The sequence below is a fragment of the Pseudophryne corroboree genome, chromosome 1, assembly GCF_028390025.1.
Source record: "Pseudophryne corroboree isolate aPseCor3 chromosome 1, aPseCor3.hap2, whole genome shotgun sequence".
In the NCBI taxonomy this organism is placed as follows: Eukaryota; Metazoa; Chordata; class Amphibia; order Anura; family Myobatrachidae; genus Pseudophryne; species Pseudophryne corroboree.
This window is the reverse complement of record NC_086444.1, coordinates 1,167,755,218-1,167,776,909: the sequence shown is the minus strand read 5'-3', so window position 1 is coordinate 1,167,776,909 and position 21,692 is coordinate 1,167,755,218. Positions and strand designations below refer to the sequence as shown.

At 43.6% G+C, this 21,692-nt stretch overlaps 1 protein-coding gene across 2 annotated transcripts in view; it reads right to left on the bottom strand.

Moving 5' to 3' along the window:
- Window positions 1-1,327: 1,327 nt before the first annotated feature.
- Window positions 1,328-21,692, bottom strand: part of SMYD1 (SET and MYND domain containing 1) — a 41,160-nt gene continuing 20,795 nt past the window's right edge. The window contains exons 5-10 of one of the 2 annotated variants that reach the window (XM_063925067.1): window positions 17,346-17,384; window positions 14,443-14,638; window positions 7,610-7,702; window positions 6,709-6,872; window positions 5,560-5,728; window positions 1,328-1,740 (exon numbers count right to left, since the gene is read on the bottom strand). In XM_063925067.1, the coding sequence (XP_063781137.1) occupies window positions 1,582-1,740; window positions 5,560-5,728; window positions 6,709-6,872; window positions 7,610-7,702; window positions 14,443-14,638; window positions 17,346-17,384 (820 nt within the window). In that variant the 3' untranslated portion in view covers window positions 1,328-1,581. The remainder of the gene's footprint in view (window positions 1,741-5,559; window positions 5,729-6,708; window positions 6,873-7,609; window positions 7,703-14,442; window positions 14,639-17,345; window positions 17,385-21,692) is intronic. The other variant, XM_063925072.1, reaches the window with a different exon arrangement.

The following is a 21,692-nucleotide window of genomic DNA, read 5'->3' as shown; positions in this document are numbered from 1 at the left end:
GCTCATCTCTAGTTCTAATGCCCTCCTGTAGTTTGCCACCAGTAGTAATGCCCTCCTGTAGGTTGCCCCCAGTAGTTAACCCCTTTGTAGTTTGCCCCCAGAAGCTTTCCCCCTTGTAGTTTGCCCCCAGTAGCTTGCCCCCTTGTAGTTGCCCCCAGTAATAATGTCCCCCTGTAGATGCCTCCCCAGTAGTAATGCCCTCCTGTAGTTTGCCCCCAGTAGTAATGTCCTCCTGTAGTTTGCTCCCAGTAGTTAGCCCCTTTGTATTTTGCCCCCAGTAGCTTGCCCCTTGTAGATGTCCCCCCAGTAGTAATGCCCCCAGTAGATGCCCCCCAGCAGTTTCCCCCTAGTAGATCCTCCCCTGTAGATGCCCCCCCCCAGTAGTAATGCCCCCCGTAGATGCGCCGCTGCACTAAGGACCCAGTAGTAATGCCCCCCGTAGATGCGCCACTGCACTAAGGAAGAAAACAATAACAATACTCACCGAGCCCCGTTCCCAGACCGCTGCAGTTCTCTCTCGCCGCCCGCTCCTCGGCACTATGGGAGAGATGTTATGACATCTCTCCCATAGTGCACAGTGACAGCGCCGGACGGCAGAGCTCAGTACTGAGCTCCTGCCTCCGGCTGCCGCCAGGCGCCCGCTGGTAACGCAATCTCAGCGGGCGCCCGGCATCTCCCACACAGCGGGTTAGGTGAGCTGGAGGAGGCGGAACTGCATTCCGTCTCCAAGTGGAACTGACGGAACGCAGTTCCGCCCCGTTCCGTCTCACTTTAACCCCTGCCCGTCGCCACTCGTGGAGGCGCTCACTGCCTCCCAGTTGTTAAGGGGCTTCGGGTGCTAAACGGTGGTTCCTACGGGCATCTCGCTAGCCCAAACCACAGTCTTAGTTTCTTCAGAATCTGAGTACTTCAGCCTCGCTTTCCAAGCCCAAGCAACAGTCTTCGTTTCTTCGGGATCTCAGTTCTTCAGCCTCGCTCTCCAAGCTCAAGCCACAGTCTTTCAGTTCTTCAAAACCAGTCTCCTTCAACCTCGTCTACCAGTCACAAGCCACAGTCTTTGAGACCTTCAAAACCCAGCCTCCTTCAGCTTTGTCTACCAATCATAAACCACAGTTTTTCAGTTCCTCAAATACCGGTGATCTTCAGCTTCATTCCTCCACTTAATAAATACGTTAATGACCTTTTAAAACTTACGCAGTGGTTGTCTGCGTCTTATTGTGTCCGTGTCAGTTATTTTAGTAAGATAAGCTAGCTTAATGGTTTATGGTAAAGGTAGTCACGATAAATCAATAGACACATTATAAAAACAAGCCAAGATGGGCAAGACTAGGAAGTCATAAATAGTCTTTATTTTTAGAGGGAAAACATGGATTTACATAGATTGGCATACAATTAAATAAAGCAGAGGGATGGGGTTCAATGTGACAGGTGCACAACATGGAAGATCACCCCACAGACAATAATGACAGTGCAAAGCTCTGCGCTGTGATCAATAATGACAGTGCAAAGCTCTGCGCTGTGATCAAGCTCTTGTGCAGGACTGGAAGGATTATGTGGCCTGAGACAGTTCCAAATGTCCGTCTAGGGCTTCTTGTGGAACAGGTTTGTTTGAGTCTCGCTGTTGGGTTCTTGCATGACCTGAATTGGTTTGTTTGACAGAGCTGCTTCTCTCATCTTGTAATAGACAAACTCATTCTGCTTGAACATCCTCAGCTCCATCTCTGTCTGTCCACGCATCACCTGTCGGAAAGGATCATGGGTGCAAATATTATATCAGGTGTTCACATATAGTTAAATGCCACGAGCTGTCTTTTGACTGAGTGTTATTGTGCATGACTCATCAGCCTCAATAGCATCACATCTGAGTCACCAGACTTAAAAGTAAGGCTGATTAGACTGCAGGTGCATGTTGTTTACTTAGTTCTATAAAGGAGTGTGCATAGGCCCAAGTCTGTCACTGTGTTATTGAAGTGTCACAGTGCTGTATGGCTGTACAGCACTTAGCCCTGGATAGATTTATACCTTATCATATTGACTGCTGTTTATCTTCTATCACCTGTATCATGTTACCTTCAATAAAACCTACTCTGGTTTGGAATCAACATGTGGACTAACTTTCTTGCTTACAGCCACTACACACCTAGCAACTTGTGGGCACTTGCCAATATAAGGTGTTAATACTTCTTTATTCACAGAGTGGAGCATGGCCCTGCAGGATCCGGTATGAATGTTCGACAATGTTAAGGTCGACAGTCATTATGGTCGACATTGACATGGTCGACATGGACAAATTGTCGACACACAAAAATGGTCGACACATAAAAGGTCGACGTGGGTTTTTTAACTGTTTCTGGTGTCATTTTTTCCGTAACATGACCAGGAACCCCAATTACAGTACCGCGTGCCCTTGCATGGCTCGATTCGCTCGTCAGGTTACTATTCCCAAACGTAGTCCATGTGGATGAAAAAGTAAAAAATCTATATATTTAAAAAAAAAGGCGTCAACCTTTTCATGTGTCGACCATTTTCACGTGTCGACCATTTGTCCACGTCGACGATGTCAATGTCGACAATGAGTGTCGACCTTAACATTGACAACCATCTGAACGGATACCGGCCCTGCAACTATTCTAATGAGCACAGTTGTTACTACTTAGTCCTCTTGCATTGCAAATATTACATTATAGGGCATTTATGGGACCTGGTGCACAGATAGTTGTGCAAAACAAATTGCAGTAGCCAAATAATCACATTCTAATTGTCCTTTTTCTTAAACAGAAGAGAAATTGACTAGTTTCAAGGCTGCTTTAAGACCTCAATGTGTCATCAGAATAAATATTCCTCTGTTTGCTTTCATGCTGTATGCTAGGACTTCAATGAGAAACCCTGCTTGTTAGCCTATTGTAGTGATTCCCAACCTGCGTTTTGCAGATTCCTAGGGTTCCGTGAACTGACTGTTGGGGTTCCATAAGGGACTTTGCACATTGTTAAGGTTTACTGCAGACATCCGCCAGACTGTCCAGAGTTTGGACAGGTGGTAATCCTTGTATGGAAATCAAATGTATGGAAATCAACATATATAGCCATATTGTGGCAGCAGCAGTTGCAAGCTCTCAAGCTTGCGAGACTCTGGTGGTCATTCCGAGTTGTTCGCTCGCTGCTATTTTTAGAAGAATTGCTAATAGGCTAAAATCCGGCAGTTCTGCGCATGCGTATGCACCGCAGGACGCACGCGCTAAGCAATTTCACACAAAATTATGCTATTTTACTCACGGGCGAACTAAGCTTTTCAATCGCTCTGCTGATCGGAGAATGAATGACAGGAAGTGGGTGTTTCTGGGTGGCAACTGAGCGTTTTCTGGGAGTATGCTAAAAAAACGCAGGCGTGCCAGCAGAAAACGCAAGAGTGGCTGGGGAAATGGGGGAGTGGCTGGCCGGACGCTGGGCGTGTTTGTGACGTCAAACCAGGAACTAAACGGACTGAGGTGATCGCAATCTAGGAGTAGGTCTGGAGCTACTCAGAAACTGCAAGGAAATACTTAATAGCAGAATTGCTAATCTTTCGTTAGCAATTCTGCTATGCTAAGATACACTCCCAGAGGGCGGCGGCTTTGTGTTTGCATTTCTGCTAAAAGTAGCTAGCGAACGAACAACTCGGAATGAGGGCCTCTGACCACTGCTTACCCTACCACAGTAGGGGCAGTTTGCGACACACAAACCTCTCCCTATTCCTGAGAGACAAAGTGAAATTACACTGCCTGAGAGACACAGGGGGAGATTTATCAAAGCTTGGCGAGAAATAAGGTGGAGAGAGATAAAGTATTAGTATCAGCTTCTAAAGAGTCACTTTACAGGCTGTGTTTGAAAAAGTGCGCATCAGCATTTTTCTTTATCTTGTGTAGTACTAGAAGCCTCAGCATGGTAGCACCTTTCATTATATTTAAGAACAAGGTGCACAGTCTAATCCCCCCTTTTTCCTGTGTTTGAAAAATGACAGGCGCTTAGTGGGTGGTACTTTGTCTCTCTCTTCACTTTATCTTTCTCCAAGCTTTGATACATCCCCCCACAGGCACCTCTCAAAGGTACTTGTAGAGCGTGGTTGGGTGTGGGGGGTGTAGTACAGCAGGCTGGATACAGGAGAACAGAGGGGATTAGCTGGTGGGGCCGCAGGGGGGATGAAGGATAATCTGGGGTCTATGTGCTCAGCCTTACAGAGCGATAAAAAGGAGAGAGATAAACTAAACTTACAACCAATCAGCTTCTACCTATAATTTTTCAACAACTGCCTGTAACATAACAGTTACGAGCTGATTGGCTGATACTTTATCTACATCTACTTTCTCTCTCGCCAAGGCATAGTACATAGACCCCTATATTTCTTATTGACTTTTTGAAAGGATTCACTGTTCCTTTATAGTAAGGTTTAAATCATATTTGATTACTTTCCCGGAAAGGCCGGGAGGCTCCCGAATATCATGTGGCACTCCGGACCCCCACCCCCCGAGAAAGTGGTCAAGTCTCCCACATCCCGCTCCCAGACCACCTTTCATCCGCCAGCCCCCAATTCGCTAAATTGTGTCATCATATGGACTGCCCCCCGCTTTACAATGCCGGTAAAGTAGGCATTGTAAAGCGGGAGCAGGGCTACGATGACACGATCGCATCGCCACCTCCTCCATGACCCCTCCTGCGCGACTTGGCTGCTCCCTCCAGGAGAAAGCAGCCATTAAGTAGGCAGGCATTGTGTAAACTCAGATCTTTGGCTAATATTAGAATTATGTAGAGTTCATGTAAGAACTGTTTTGTTGAACTTATTGAGGCAATTATTCATCTTGTTCAAATAGCTCATACAAATATTGGTAAGTTCCTTGTGTGAAAAAGAGGTCTTGTATCTTCTTATTACACCAGGGGTCCGAGCCATAAGCTCTTTTATTTTAACCATGACCCCGTCTGTATCTTTACTAAACTTTCCCTGAGACAGGTATTATGCAAGGGGTTGGGCCACTCTGGGGTTCAGGGCCAGGAGGTGAGGGAGCCAGTAACCACCCCACCCCCCCCTCTCCCACTCTCCCACTCCAAGGCTTCTGCTCCTGCCTGAGGCCACAGCTGTGCTGTATTGAGAGCAGAGAAGGTGGTCCCTAGAGGAGAGAATGTCATTACCGTGCGCTGACCCAAGTTTGCTATAGGACACACAGCCCCACCCTTACCCTCATTGATTACTTTGGTTTGCAGATAGGTGGTTTTGTTTGGACTTCATTGGATCAACACAATTACCGTAGAATGTGGTAAGAGTTGGTGCAGACTATCTTTGCTTCAATACAAAAACACGGGAGGGCACACGTGCGCGGCAGCTTGCAATCTTTGTGACCACCTGCAAAATCACTGAAGTGCTTGTCACCTGTGATATTCTGCATTATTATGGATGTATCATTTTATCATGAGTACACTTTAATTCAAACTAAACTCCTAACAAATGGGCCTCCGTTATGTGTTTGGTTTATAAACTATCATTCCCTAAAATAAGAGATAAAATAGTGGTGACAGGAGTATTGTACTGACCTCCAGATCTTTGGTAATGGGGTGACTGGGCCCATGAGTAACCAGAAGGATGGCGTAGGCCTTGCAGATCATCCCGTGCCCGACTTCGATGAAGCCAGCATGCCAGTGCGTGACTCCTGCCCTCATCACTGCCATACCAAGCTGGGCATTGTTCGGGTGGTATATTTTCCTGTTCATGTAAAAGTGAAGGTTAGTGACCCTCGGACTTTAAGACTGTCATCTTCAAAGGTTTGTAATGTCGGCTTTTGTATAAAGATGATTCTAAGGGAGAGATTTATCTAAATATGGAGAGAGATAAAGTGGAGATAGATAAAGGGGTCTATTTATTAAGCCATGGAGAGAGATAAAGTATACTCCTAGCGGCCATGGTAAAGGCTGTGTTTTAAAAACGACAGGAGCTGATCGGTTGACACTTTCTCTCTCTCCACTTTATCTCTTTCCGAGCTTTGATCCCCATTAATATTTTGAGAAAGCAATACTCCAAAATAAATGAAAAAATATTCTTAGGATTTTTGATTAAAACAACAGATATTGCAACACATTGAATGAGGTAAAGCGGAGTGAGCCCTCTTCAGTATAGTACCACACCCAAATCCAATATGGAGTCTTAGCAGTTATCAGCAGTTGAGACTTTGAGGATGCTGGGATACGGCGGCACGCTTATTAGCTAAGCACTGTTAATTATGAAACATAAGAGGATGCGGGTCCTCTCCAGCAAAGTTTGTTTCTCTTCTGCAGGGGCAGCCTAAGGCTGCACACACACTAGTAGAGGGATAAATCATAGTTAAATATACTGTAGTAGTACTACTAGTTGAATATATTACTACCAAGAAATTCTTGATCATTATACACATTTTTGCCGTAATTTTTTTTTTTTTTTTAACAATGACAACTAATTCATTTTTAATTTAAAAGTTGGTTTGTTTGACATGAATCATTAATGAAAATGCTGAGAATTAGGCTAAGTGTAAACCAAGCCCTAACAACAACACTAATGTAGTTTAGATTTAATACTAAAAGTATTGTGTGAAATCTAAACAAAAAAATAAAAGGCAATCCTCATAGTAAAATATCCATCTTTCCATGAATTCCTGGTTTCAACAGATTAGTTTGCGCCTGTTATACACGTGTCATTCTCTAATTACTTACAAGTATCCGTCCACCATTTTCTTGGCGTTCTCGGCAGCCTCCTCGAACATCTGGAGGTAGGACAGCACCTCAGAGGCTATGCTCTGGATCCGCAACATGTAAATGTTTGTATCTGCCAAAACAAGTTCCTGTCTCTTCAGACACTCGCGACAAAGCTTTACCACCTGGCCACCCAATCGGGAATGAAAAACATGGTAAGAGAGAAACAGGAATAAATCGAGATTACAGTAAATTCCTTAACCAACATTGTCAGTGACATATATGAACACTGGTGTAAAGTAATAGGCCCTACACATTCGGCGATTACACTGAAAGATATGAACGATCTCGTTCATTAATGAACGAGATATTGTTCATATCTTTCAGTGTGTAGGCACAAACGATGCGCGGCCCCGCGCTTGTTCATCGTTGGTGCCGGGTCGCTTATACATGCATGCTAATATGGACAATCTCGTCCATATTAGCATGCAGGGCTATGGGGCCGGGTGACCTGGCGCTGGGTCGCCCGTCGGCCGTATTGGCCGTTGGGCACCTCGGCGGCATATCGCCTAACGTGTAGAACTGTGGTGTTGGCTGTTGCAACCAATCAGATTCTCTCATTTTCCTAGCGCAGAATGTGCAAACCGTGATTGTGTGGATGGTCCAGTTAGGACAAATGTTGGGGGGTTATTGAAAATCCAGTATGCCCACTTAAAATATTAATGTGCTGGCTGACTTATACAGAATCACGTCACAACTAGCTCAACCACCATCCTTCTTTTTGGATTGATTGATTGAAATGAATGAATAAATAAATAAAATAAATACACAATGGAACTGCAAGTAAAAAAAACAAATCATATTTCTGGTTCTTCTGTGCATTTGCTGACATTTGTTGATGGTTCCAGAGCAATGTACCCACCTCATGGTATAATCCTTCGGACCGAGCTTTGTCTATTTTCTCCAAAGTCTTTTTTGAAAATTCTACAACCTCTTTAACGACGCTGTCTTCAGGCTGCAAAACAGGTGACATGTATGGTTCATGCTTCATAGAGAGGTACAGTACATATGACACCACAATCTTCCTGCATACATTTCATATGACATTTGCATGTCTGCAGTTGAGGGACCTTAAAATCCCGCTATCTCTGTCTATGGTGTATTGCTTGCCTCCATTCCCCTCCTTACATCATGAAACTTCGCCTACCAGATGTAGCCCTGTCCTTGCTGACACAGGGGCAGATGTGTTAACCTGGGGAAGGGCTAAAGAAGAGATAAAGCAGTGATAAGTGGAAGGTGATAACACACCAGCCAATCAGCTCCTAACTGTCATTTTTCAAATCTGTAATGACCGGCTGGTGCATTATCACCTTGCACTTATCACCGCTTTATCCTTTCTTTATCCCTTCTCCAGGCGTAATACATCTGCCCCAGTATTACCTGAGTTGACAAGTCAATGCCTCCTACAACATCAGCAGCACACGTGTCCTGAAATCATCTGTTCTGCTGTTAGTATTCTGATGGTCTACCATATCACTCTCCTTCTCACTTCATTAAGCAGCAAGACATTAATGAGCAGGTGATGAAGAGAGATAGAAGAACAATGCTCTGACCCTGGTCAAGCCCACTTCAAAATCTGAATAACAATTGTCTTGGCGTATTAAATGAATAATTTTATTACCACCTAGTGTGTTAGAAAACAGCTATGTGAAATAAATACAGTATGCACCGAATTTCTTCTCCCTCCCCACTGCAGTGCCCCTCATCTGTGGCGAGCCCGTGCAATGGCTGGCAGTTGCCATGGTTACTATGCCAGAGAACCTGAATAGTGACCTGTACCACATAATGTTTCAGCGCTTCCCCTGTGCCGACACATGTAACATCGAGTCATGCTAAGGCACATAGGAGGCGGATGTAACTATGGCTCCCTTATAGCCCTGATGTACCCCCTCCATGCCCCTGGATCCTGGCTCTCCAGCAGCAAGCAGCACCTGACTACATGACTGCACCCGCAGTGTCGCTGTAATGCTGCTGCCGTCTGTAAGAAGAACCATGACGATTACGAGAGAAAACAAGGAAACAACTTTTAGGTAAGTAACCCATGGGGGTTTCTGCGGGACCACAGACAATACAGATCTTACAGCACGATGCATGGTTTGCACTTGTAAATAGCATAATAGGTAAAACATAGTCACTGGGGCACATACAGTACATATGGAGGAGGGAGTGGGGGGTCAGTAATGAACTTACAGATTGGGAGATGGAAAACAATAAGGCGCATATAAATATATGTGTGTATATATGTAATTATACACAGGGGTGTAAGTTCATGCCAGGCACCCGGAGGCGAAATAGAAGGTGGTAACCCACCAGGGCCGGTTCTAGCCCTTTTTACGCCCCGGGCGGGAAATAGTGGCGTGGCTTCATACAGGGGGCGTGGTCAGTTACACCCCCTGTACAGTAGAGTAGCGCCGCTGAAATGCTGTGCGGTGCGCGATGACGTCATCGCGCACCGCACAGCACAGGTCCTCTCCACGAAGGGAAACTAGATGCGTAGTGTCTAGTTCCCTTCACAGCGGGAGCAGCGGGGGACACAGCGGGCAGCGGCAGTAGCGGATCTTGCCATGGTGTGGCACCCTCCGGATGGCGCCGGTGCCCTCCAGAAGGCGGCGCCCCGGGCAAAAGTCCTGCTTGCCCGTGGCAAGATCCGCTACTGTAACCCACAGTGTCTCCCACTTGCACATGTGCTGACGTCCCAGCGACTTGCCAATGGTGATTCTGAGAGGATAAAGATTCCATATTGCAGCTAATTGTGGAGATAAGGGATCTTTATTTTCAGGTGATGGCTGCAAATTATAATAAATGAAGCCCTGATGAGGGGTTTATTGAAAGCTTGGGGAGAGATAAAGTTGTGAGAGATAAAGTACCCGCCGATCTCCTGCCTTGCATTTTACATGCTGTGTTTGAAAAATGACAGCTGGGAGCGCATTGGTTGGTACTTTATCTCTCTCCAAGGTTTGATAATAATTAGTGCATTTTCTTAAAACCAACTTCTGCTCTCCTTTCTTTCCTCATATAAGACACAGCAGCAGAGCTGTAGCTCACTGTACACACTTTGGGGGCATAGTCATTATCCTTTATTTATCACAGTTTCTCTACTCCCCAATATAAAGTATGGGGATGTAGAAATTGGGACATTCATCAAACTATGAAACTGTTCGCAAACAGCTCCCGAATCTCCTCACAAGCTACCATTTACACAGCAACTTGTGCAGCAGAGAGGGGAGGGTGTCCGTAACTGCAGCGCAACCTGGCAGCCTCAGCAATAAGGTTACGGTGAATGGAGGCGCACAGCTGCAGTGCTCCCTTCTGCAGTCGGCCAAAGGGTTAAATTCTCACTTCCAAAAAAACTGACTTCGCAAAAAGTCCACTTTATTGGGAATTATAATTTTAAGATGGGGCCATAATGAATCATTAAAAAATTGTGATAGAATGCAATGAGAATGTAAAACTAAAAATTCTCATTATACAATTTTTCAATGATAAATATGCCTCTTGAGCTGTTATCACACACATTCCAGACTCTTCAGCTGAAGGGGTCTTCAAAGGGGGTTTGTGAGCTTGGACAGAAGTCAGCAGTGACTGCAGCAAATCACTATGAAATGAAAGAAGAGAGATCTTTTCTAGTTCATCAGACCCCTTGGCCTTCTTTCTTGGTGTCCCTCTGACAGCTGGAACCCGGCGGCAAATGTCTCTATTGTCTCTGGGAGTTACGCCACTGTGTATACACATTCTTTATTATTATTATTATTATTATTATTATCCTTTATTTATATGGCACCACAAGGGTTCCGCAGCGCCCAATTACAGAGTACATAAACAAATAATCAAACAGGAAAACAGCAACTTACAGTTGATGACAATATAGGACACATACAGGGTAAATATACACAGTTACATCAGCAGATGACACTGGAATAAGTATCAGGTGGCAGAAGACTGCTGGATGTGGTACAGTTGAAGATTATTAAAGTAAGAAAAAGGATAAGCACATGAGGGAAGAGGACGCTGCTCGTGAGTGCTTACATTCTAAAGGGGAGGGGTAGACAGACAGGGGTAACAGAGATGGGGTACATAGAGAGTGTGGAACAGAGGGTTAGGATGAGATTTGGCTGGGTTTGGTGAAGAAGTGGGTCTTGAGACCCAGTTTGAAGTTTTGTAGAGAGGTGGAGAGTCTGAGGGGGAGAGGTAGGGAATTTCAAAGAAATGGTGCTGCACGTGAAAAATCTTGGAGGTAGGAGTGGGAGGAAGTAATCCGTAAGCAGGAGAGTCGGTGTGCATTAGCAGAGCGAAGAGGATGGGTGGGAGTATAAAGGAGATAAGGTCAGAGATGTAGATGGGAGAGGAGTGGGTGAGGGCTTTGTAAGTGAGTGTGAGAAGCTTGAAATGGATTCTGAAAGGGAAGGGGAGCCAGTGAAGGTCTTGTAAGAGAGGAGAGGTGGACGTAGTGCGCTTGGTGAGGAAATTGAGCCGGGCAGCAGCATCGAGGATAGATTGGAGTGGAGAGAGGTATTTGTCAGGAATGCCAGTCAGGAGGAGATTACAGTAGTTCAGTCTGGAGATCACCAGTGAGTGGATAAGAGTCTTAGTAGCATCCTGGGTCAGAAAGGGTCTGATCCTGGAAATATTTTTTAGATGAAAACGGCAGGTTTGTGAGAGGTGCTGAATGTGTGGTTTGAAGGAGAGGGAGGAGTCAAGGATTACTCCAAGACAGCGTACTTGGGGCTAGAAGAGATAGTAGTGCCATCAATAGATAATGAGATTGTAGGAGGTGAGGTTATGCGGGAGGGAGGGAAGATGATCAGCTCAGTCTTAGACATGTTAAGTTTAAGAAAGCACTGGGACATCCAGGAAGAGATAGCAGAGAGACAGTTGGAGATACGAGTGAGGAGAACAGGGGAGAGGTCAGGAGAGGAAAGATAGATTTGGGTGTCATCAGCATAGAGATGATATTGGAAACCAAAAGAACTAATGAGCTTACCTAGTGAGGACGTATAGAGAGAGAAAAGAAGAGGACCAAGGACAGAACCTTGGGTTACACCTACAGTTAGTGGAAGTGAGGGGGAGGTGGAGTCATGAGAGGAGACAGAGAATGAACGGTCAGAGAGGTAAGAAGACAGCCAAGAGAGGGCAGTATCACGCAGACCAATGGAGTGAAGGATTTGCAGTAGGAGAGGATGGTCCACAGTGTCAAAAGCAGCAGAGAGATCAAGTAGAATAAGTAGAGAGTAGTGTCCCTTAGATTTAGCAGCATGGAGGTCATTGCATACTTTTGTAAGGGCAGTTTCAGTGGAGTGGAGAGGATGGAAGCCAGACTGGAATGGGTCAAGCAGTGAGTGTGAGGAAAGAAAGGAAGTAAGGCGGTTGTAGACAATACGCTCAAGGAGTTTGGAGGCAAAAGGGAGGAGAGAGATGGGTCAGTAGTTGAAGAGAGTGTTTGGATCAAGGGTAGGTTTTTTAAGAATAGGAGAGATGAGTGCATGCTTGAAGGCAGAGGGGACAGTGCCTGATGAGAGGGAGAGATTGAGGAGGTGGGAAAGATGGGAACAGGCAGAAGGAGAGAGGTAGTGGAGGAGACCGGAGGGGATAAGGTCAAGTGGGGAGGTGGTGAGGGGACAGGAATGAATGAGGGCCACGACTTCCTCTCCAGATGCATGGGAGAAAGATGTCAGAGTTTGTGGGAGGGATGGGGAGGGGTGGTAAGGGATAGGAGGAGGCTGGTTACTGATGGTCTGGTGTGATGTGATGTCCTGACGTATGGAGTCAATTTTGGATGTGAAGTAAGTGGCAAAGTCAAAAGCAGAGAGTGAGGAAGGGAGACGAGGTGGAGGTGGGCAGAAGAGTGAGTTGAGAGTGGCAAAGAGGCACCGGGGGTTGGAAGACTGGGAGGATATAAGGTTCTTGAAGTATGACTGTTTAGCAAGAGAAAGGGCAGCACTGAAGGATGAGAGAATAAGTTTGAAATGGAGGAAGTCTGCCTTAGAGCGTGATTTCCTCCAGTGTCACTCAGCAGTACGTGAGCATTTTTGCAGATATCTGGTGCATTTGGTGTGCCAAGGTTGAGGTGTTAATTTGCGAGGATGAATAGTGGTTGGTGGAGCAACAGAGTCTAGAGCAGAAGTAAGGGATGCATTGTATATGGAAGGGGCTTGTTCAGGGCATGAGAGAGAGAGAATAGGAGAGAGAAGTGAGTCAAACAGGGAGGAAAGGAATGTGGTGTCAATAGCCTCAATGTTACGCTTAGTGATGGTAGCCTTAGGAGGTAGAGATGGGGAAGCTGAGAGAGATAGGTTAAAGGAGAGCAGGTGGTGGTCAGAGAGGGAAAATGAGGAGTTGGCAAAATCAGAACTATCACAACGGTGAGTGAAGACCAGATCCAGTGAGCTCCCATTCACATGGGAGGGTGAGGAGGTCCACTGGGAAAGATCAAGTGAAGAGGTGAGGTTAAGGAGTTTAGAGGCAGGGGATTGCGTGGGGATGTCAATGGGGATATTGAAATCGCCTAGGATAATGGAGGGAATGTCAGAAGAGATGAAGTGAGGAAGCAAGGAAGCAAAGTTGTTGATGAATTTGGAAGCAATGCCGGGGGGGGGGGGGGGGGGGGTATGAGTTGGTAGGAGTAACTAGAAGGTAAAAGGACCCCAACACCACCCCCATGGCGACCCCCAGGTCGGGGTTTGTGTGTGTAAATGCGAGGCCCCCAGCAGAGAGAGCAGCAGGAGAAGTAGTGTCAGAGGGTGTAAGCCAAGTTTCAGTAATGGCTAGTAGGTATAGGGAGTTGGAAATGAAAAGGTCAATTAAATATCCCCACCAGACCCCATATGCAGTATGTATATATATATATATATATATATATATATATAGATATATATATAGATATATATATAGATATATATAGATAATATATATATATTTTATATATATATATATATATATATAATGATGGCACTCAGCAAAAATGTTAAAGTGGCTTCAGGGTTCTTTGCAATTCCTAACATGCCAGCGTGTATACAGTACATAGGCAGGAAGAAAGGTCATCACTCAAGAATTTTAACATTTTGTGACTTTGTTTATAATATACTTTTTCACTTTAAAAGTCCTTAAGTGTTGTACTGTTTCTCTGTAAATGTATAATGATGCAATTCACCGCATCCACCTGCATCTTCCCTCTGAGAGGTGTTGGGGGGAGGGGGGTTGCTGGTTAGGGGGCTCTAGGAGGAAGCTTTAACTAGGGTGCAGAGAGACTTTGCACCAGCCCTGGGAACATGTTTCAGAGTTATGTTTCTTTCAGGCTACTATACCTAAAGATGTTACTCTGTATGCATAGTAGTATGTAGTATGCTTACTTTAAGAGTAAAGAGTGACACCAGCAGCCATTTTGTGGGCTGAACTAACAACCAAATCCCCAACTTGTCCATATAAATCAGTCCGGCCATACACAAAGCTGTGTTCTCATCAATATTGATTCAGAAATTTGTAATGTCACTAGTTCCTGTAAATGAATAGGCATGGGCTGCATTCTCATGGACATTGGTTCAGCCAACAAAATGGCTGCATGTTTAGGTAGCCATTTTGTTAATTGGCCAACATCTACGAGTAATCAATCTGCAAATACACTTTTTAACTGTCCTTTATTGGGAAACAGAATGAGCACAAATTATTTTGCATAGATAAGGCTATTATTAATATTACTACCTTGCTCCCTTCTTCTTCTTTGACAGCCAATAGCAGGTCATCCTTGATCTTCTTGGTGCAGTGCTCACATGTGCATTCAAAATAGTACTGCTTCTTCAGCTGACTCTTTCTATCCTCACTGAGATTAAGGAAGTCTATGTAGGACACACTCAGCTCCTCTCCCTTGTTGATCTTTCCGAGAGACCGTAGCTCAATTCTGTTATTGAATAAGCAGGAAACCTGGTTAGTATGATTGCCAGGGGCCCCGAGAAGACTCCAGTGCAGGCCAAGGGGCCCTTTGGCATTTCAACTGTCTGGTTTGAGCTCTTCAACTGCTGAAATGCTGAAGGTTGCCCATCCCTGCACCAATGTTTCTACAAGTACTTAAATGAGTATTAGCTGTGAATGTGATACACATGCATCATCAATGTGACCGTACCACAATCCCTCCCTTTACCATCCCGGTGCATTATCACAGCTCTCCTCATCACTGCGTAGGTTAGAACTTTATGCAAAGTCGGTAATCTGTTATGCATTTTTTTTTTGTACCATTAAATGTATAAATAAATAAAAAAGGTAACATTGGCCCCCACCCAAAAAAAAAAAAAAGATTTGGACAGAATGACTACAAGAAAAATATACAGGCTGTTTTAGTTCCATCATGTCATTTTAGAACAGGAAAGAAACAGGGTTAGGCTACGTAACCACTAGTGTTAAAAATGTGTGTTTGGCATGAGCTATACAAGCAAGATAAGTGCATTTACATGGATGAGAAAATAAAAAGCAGCGTAATAAATGAGACCTTACATATGTGTCTTTCCAGATGCGCTTAAATCAAGGATGCATCCTAATTTTGAGCATTTATTCATTCAATTGCCGTGCAATCAACATTGCATCTTTATTCCAACATTTCAGTAGTCACACCTACTTTCATCAGGAACAAAAGTGGATATGGCTGCTGTAACATTGGAATAAAGATAAACTGTTGATTTACCTGCTGTGGAGTCTCTGAATATCGCCATTGTTAAAAAAAAAATGTAAATAATGCATGTAAGAAAAAAAAAATCAAATGCTAGTATATACGTAGCCTTATCCACAAATTTCTGTGTGAGAATATTAGTGTTCATTTTAGAACATGTTAAAAGTGTAAGTTTTCATTACATGTTATTCATAGTGAAGTTGCTGTAACCAAAAGCAGGATAGATGTACAACATGGGAAATTTCCCTCAATTATTGCCTTATATATTTTCTACATCTGAAATACCCAGCAACTGACAATGAACAGCTACCAAAATAAAGGAACTGAAGCTATGTTATGAAAAATGACTTTCCTTTGGTCACACACAAGGCAGCCATTTTGTGTGCTAGGCCAACATTCAAAAAAATGAAGCCTACCAATTCACTACAAATTAGTTTCCTTACAGTGCCTCGGTGTCGTCACCTGACAGTGCCTTAGTGACCACACTGAATTAAGAGACTGCATTCGCAAAATGGCTGCCAATGCAGTGTGTAAGCAACATGTCGCCATTATTGACTTGTTTTGACATACACAAGCCCTGGTTTCAGTCAAACAGAACCATGCATTTAAATTCTACCAATCTAGTACCCTCTTTTATGATGCCAAATATGTGATCCAGTTAAATTGATAAGATAATCAAACACAGTAGTGAGTTTTTAGAAAACTATATGTAGAAAAATAAACACGCTCATCTCAAAATTGCTTTTTTTTTATCCATACTTTATTTTTCATATGATATGGAAATGACTGTCTTATAGTACAGAGGTTTTCAAACTCGGTCCTCAAGGCACCCCAACGGCCCAAGTTTTAGCTATATCCTGGATCAGCACAGATGGCTAAATCAAATTGACTGAGGTGCTAATTAATTCACTTGTGGCCAAGCATGGATTAATTTAAAACCCGGACCTTCGGGGTGCCTTGAGAACCACATTTGAGAACCTCTGCTACAGTCACTTACCTTACATGACGGAAAATCACAAAGCCATACATAATTAGCTAATTGCTGTTCCTCTCTAACTCAGTATCTCTCTCTCTCTCTCTCTATATATATATATATATATATATATATATATATATACTGGATAGATAGATATCCTTCTTATACCGGTTACTATATACATCATCATGAAACACCACACCATACTATAACAGAACATCTACCAAGATATCATAATATCATATATTAAATTCTACATTTATTGTCATATATCATTATAAATCACCAGTTGCCTACACAAAATGGATTCGGGCAGTTTTTGGTATGAAACCAACATTCATCAGCATGCAGCCAATCAATGCACTGAACACCAGTGACATCACAAGTTACCAGTGTGGTGATTGGCTGCATTTTCATAAAAATTGGTTTCTGACACAAAATGGCTGCCTCTGATTCCTTTATCACGCTGAAATGGCAGTACGCTTTGTGTATAGGTGGCATGTGTACTTTCATTTTGGCATCAATAAAGTGTGAAAAACCAACATGTGCAACTCTGTATGAAAGTATTTACCTTTGTTAGGCTTTAGTATTTTTATTATTGTTAGAAATACATATTAGTAGGTCATCAGTAAATGGCTAAGACGTTAACTAAAACATAATTCTGCTTTCCAAACTTTATTGACCATAGTCCATGCTTTCAGATGACGAGCGTAGGATATCACTGTGCACCAAGGGATTCATGGGGTGGGAAGTGCAATACACGGAACGGAAGATGGTATTAGGATGGAAGGGGCAGGCTTAACAGAAACCGTATTAATTCAGAAGTCATACATTGTGCAGGATCATACGGATGTGCATATGTGGGGGTAGGGTGGGGGGTGGGATGCAGAGGTGGTGTGGGGGTTACTGATTTCATGAGGAACAGGGGTAGTAGAGGGTTTCACAATGGTGCTTGTGACACTGACCCACCTCATCTGTGTATGATACATTGATTTAACAGCCTCATGACTGAAAAACAAAACAACAGTCTAAAATGCATACGGGTCACAAATGTCCATCAAATGAAGCAAAGGTTGGGATTGTCTGGGAACACTACATTGATATTTCAATATAAAAGTCATGTATCAATTTCCAGTTTGCATAGGCACTTTTTGTTATGAAACATTTAAAACCTTGTAAATATTAATAAGGCAGGGTTTACTGCAATGCTTTCTCAGACAATCTATTTTTTAGGCATTTGCCGTAACATTTTGACTTCTGCAATACTGTATCCATACCTCCCAACATGACCCTCTCCAGGAGGGACAGAATATTCTGCTTCTGGACTTTTCTCTTAATGTATGCTTGCCATCACCTGTGCTAAAACACCTTTCATATCCATTTAACTGTTCAACACAGGTGTTGGCAATCATACATTAAGAGAAAAGTTCAAAAGCAGAGCATTGTGTCCCTCCTGGAGCGGGTCATGTTGGGAGTTATGATGTATCAGATAAATTATTGTCCATCTAAACTTATTTTTTACATCCTTTATTGTGATTGTGAATAATTAGTCCTGGACTTTTAGAGTTTGATACATAGCCTGTGACATATCTATACATATCATCAAATTTCTTGCAGCCTACTTTTGCATTACTTGTATTAACCAATCACAGGGATTTTTTTTTTCTTTTTAATCCTTAACATTATCGAAGTATAAGACATTCTAAATTAAGAATCTTGAATAACTTCCAGTGTTCTTGACACATGATAGAGAAATCTGTTTCTAAACATCTGATCTGACTCCATAAAACGCAGATTAGGAAGTGCATTAAATTCAGCTAATGGAGATCTGACAGATATGGCAATTTAGCAATAACTAATATGCATCCACTGCCCCATTTGTGGCCTTTCTCACTTACTGTTCCATCCAAACTGGTCCAAAATTTTCCATAAATTGATATAATGTTCTGTAAATTACCAAATCAGTTCCTTATGTAAAGTTTCAAATGCATTATGCATGCATACACTCAGAGTCCCAACTATCAGTATAACAGTGCATAATGCATGTAGGGGGTCATTCCGAGTTGATCGCTCGCTAGCAGTTTTTAGCAGCCATGCAAACACTATGCCGCCTCCCACTAGGAGTGTATTTTAGCTTAGCAGAAGTGCGAACGAATGGATCGCAGAGCGCCAGCAAAATTTTTGGTGCAGTTTCAGAGTAGCTCAAAACCTACTCAGCGCTTGCGATCACTTCAGACCATTCAGTTCCGGATTTGACGTCACAAACCCGCCCTACGTTCGCCCAGCCACGCCTGCATTTTCCCTGGCATGCCTGCGTTTTTTCGAACACTCCCTGAAAACGGTCAGTTGACACCCAGAAACGCCCACTTTGTGTCAATCACTCTGCGGCAACCAGTGCGACTGAAATGCTTCGCTAGACCCTGTGTGAAAATACATCGTTTGTTGTACCCGTACGTCGCGCGTGCGCATTGCGCCACATACGCATGTGCATAAATGCCGTTTTTTAGCCTGATCGCTGCGCTGCGAACAAATGCAGCTAGCGAACAACTCGGAATGACCCCTGTAAACCTATGTCGTATAACGCCTAACATGATACATAAAAAGTACATGGGAAGCTCAAATGCTCCACACCTGCTGGCTCTTGTCAGTTAGTTATAGGGATCAGCTGGTCGTGTAGCTGGGGTAAGCTAGGAGGTGGTATTTCAATGAATGAAATGTCACATAAATGTCATGGGATAAGAGAACAGAGGACGCTGCTTGTAAAGTGGCTTTATCACGGTACGCTGGACAAACCCGCTAATAGAGGAACAGATTCTCAGGTATCAGAGGTCCCTGCTGTAACTATCTAAGCCAAGAGGATCTGGCGCACCATGGATATCATAGTATTACGGAACACATTAAATTCACATGGCTGTACTTATTCCTAGAATAACTGACTGACAATTCCAATACTGGATGTTGTTCATAGGGCATAATATGAACGCAATACTTTGGGGGAGATTTATTTATTTATTAACAGTTTCCTATATACAGTAGTGCAGCAAATTCCGTTGCGCTTTACAATTGGAATAACAGTGATAGAACAAAACTGGGTAATAGACAAATATAGAGGTAGGAAGGCCCTGCTCACAAGCTTACCCACTATAGACAACTAGGCATTGCTACAGAAGGATAGGTGCTATTTATTGCATAATGGTCCAACCAGATTGCAAAGGTTCTTAATGGGCTGTATTATATGGTCACACAGGAATGTTGGCTTGGGGTCAGGAGGATGGGAAAGTAAAGAAAGACAAAATATGTGAGGTTATGTGTAGACTGTAGAGGGGAGTAGTAGGGCAGCCATCTTGGGGGACTGTGGGGGATGATGTCCCGGGCCCAAACAGAGAGGGGGGCCCACCCCTGCCTCCTACAGCCAATACCTCTAGAGCTGCACCAGTGTGTGAATCAACAAGCCTTATCTGCACATCAGCTCTCTGTAAACTGTTCCTGTAGTTCCGCAACACTCCAACTATATGTAACGTCACAGTGTATAACATCACATAGGGGTGGAGCAGTGTGGCAGAATCTTCTTTGGGGAGGGAGGGGCCCTGTCTATTTTGTCAGTCCAAGGCCCTACAATTTCTGATGGCAGTCCTGGGGAGTAGGATAGGGTAGTATAGTTTATGAAGGTAATGTGAGCGGTTCTGGAATTTGATACGCTTGCCTGAAGAGGGGAGTTTTCAGGGAACGCTTGAAGGTTTGAAGACTGGAGGAGAGTCTTATTGTGCGTGGAAGGGCATTCCACAGAGTGGGTGCAGCCCGAAGAAAGTCCTGTAATCGTGAATAAGAGCAAGTAATATGTGTGGATGAGAAACGCAGATCATGTGCAGAGCGGAGAGGTCGGGTAAGGAGATATCTGGAGATGAGTGAAGAGATGTACGTTGGTGCAGTTTGGTGAATAGTCTTATGTGTAAGTAAAATTATTTTATATTGAATATGGTTGAATACCGCTAATAAATGGAGGGACTGACAGAGCAGATCAGCAGATGATGAACGTCTAGTGAGGAAGATTAGCCTCGCAGATGCATTCAGAATGGATTGTAGTGGTGAGAGCCTCGTTTTGGGAAGACCAGTAAGGAGACTATTGTAATAATCAATGCGGGATATAATGAGAGCATGGATTAGAATTTTAGCTGTGTCTTGTGTAAGGTATGGTCATATTTTGGATATTTTATTTAGATGTATGTAAAATGATTTTGAGACAGATTGAATGTGAGGAGCAAAGGACAGTTCAGAGTCAAGGATGACACCTAGGCAGCGAGCTGGTATGGTAGGGTTGATTCAACTTGATTGTTGAGTTATCAACAGTGACAAAGATATCAGGTTGATAACTAATAATGGACAATGGAAATATCATTAATTATGGTTTGGAAATACTAAGTTTGAGGTTGCAAGATGACATCCAATATGAAACGGCAGAAAGGAATTCAGTGACATGGACCAATACAGTTGGTGACAAATCTGGGGAAGCAACAGCATAATAAAAAGACAGGATTCCTTTATAGTGGAGAAAGCTGGTGTCAGAGAGGGACTTTGAGCAGAGTTGCTGAGCAGAATTTAAGCAACTTTGTTGGCTTTGTTATTAAAGTATACCTGCGTTCCTGATAACTCATCAGTATTCTCCACTAGCCCTCCACCATATATCTTTCCCAGTTCACTCTACAACTGTTGACCCCTTCCCCATAGTATGTAAGCTCTTATGGGCAGGTACTGTACCCTCTTGTTCTTGTTCCAGATTGCCAGAGATCCTCTCCCTTGTCTCCTCCTACCACTGAGTGATTATGTTTGCTCATACATTGGGTACAGGGTTACAGAATACTGAATCAATTCCCTCCCACCACTCACCACTGTATGCTCCCACTAGCTTCAGGGTCATGTCTTACCCTTGCCCCTATTATTTGTCCTACCTAGATTGTGGTGTGATATATATTTTTTGGTCCTTGTGCCATGTACTTATGCTTTGGTCTCCCATCGTGTGTGGCATTTATGCTCTGATACCTTGTTGCTGTTTTCTATGTTTATTCTTTATGGCACTGCGTATCCTTTGTGTTGCATTAGAAATAAAGATAATATAACAATTATAAGCTAGCAAGTGGACTTGGTGTACCAGGGTCTTGGGTTTGGAACAGAGTAGATGTGTGCTGTCAAGGGTGGCTCATCCAATGTTGTAGAGATTCTAAAAGGAGAATTAATGTAGGAGAAGGAGGAAAGGGGTGAGGGGGTACGCATCTCTCATGTTGGGTAGTGCCCACAGAATTTTGGTGTTGAGTGGGAAGG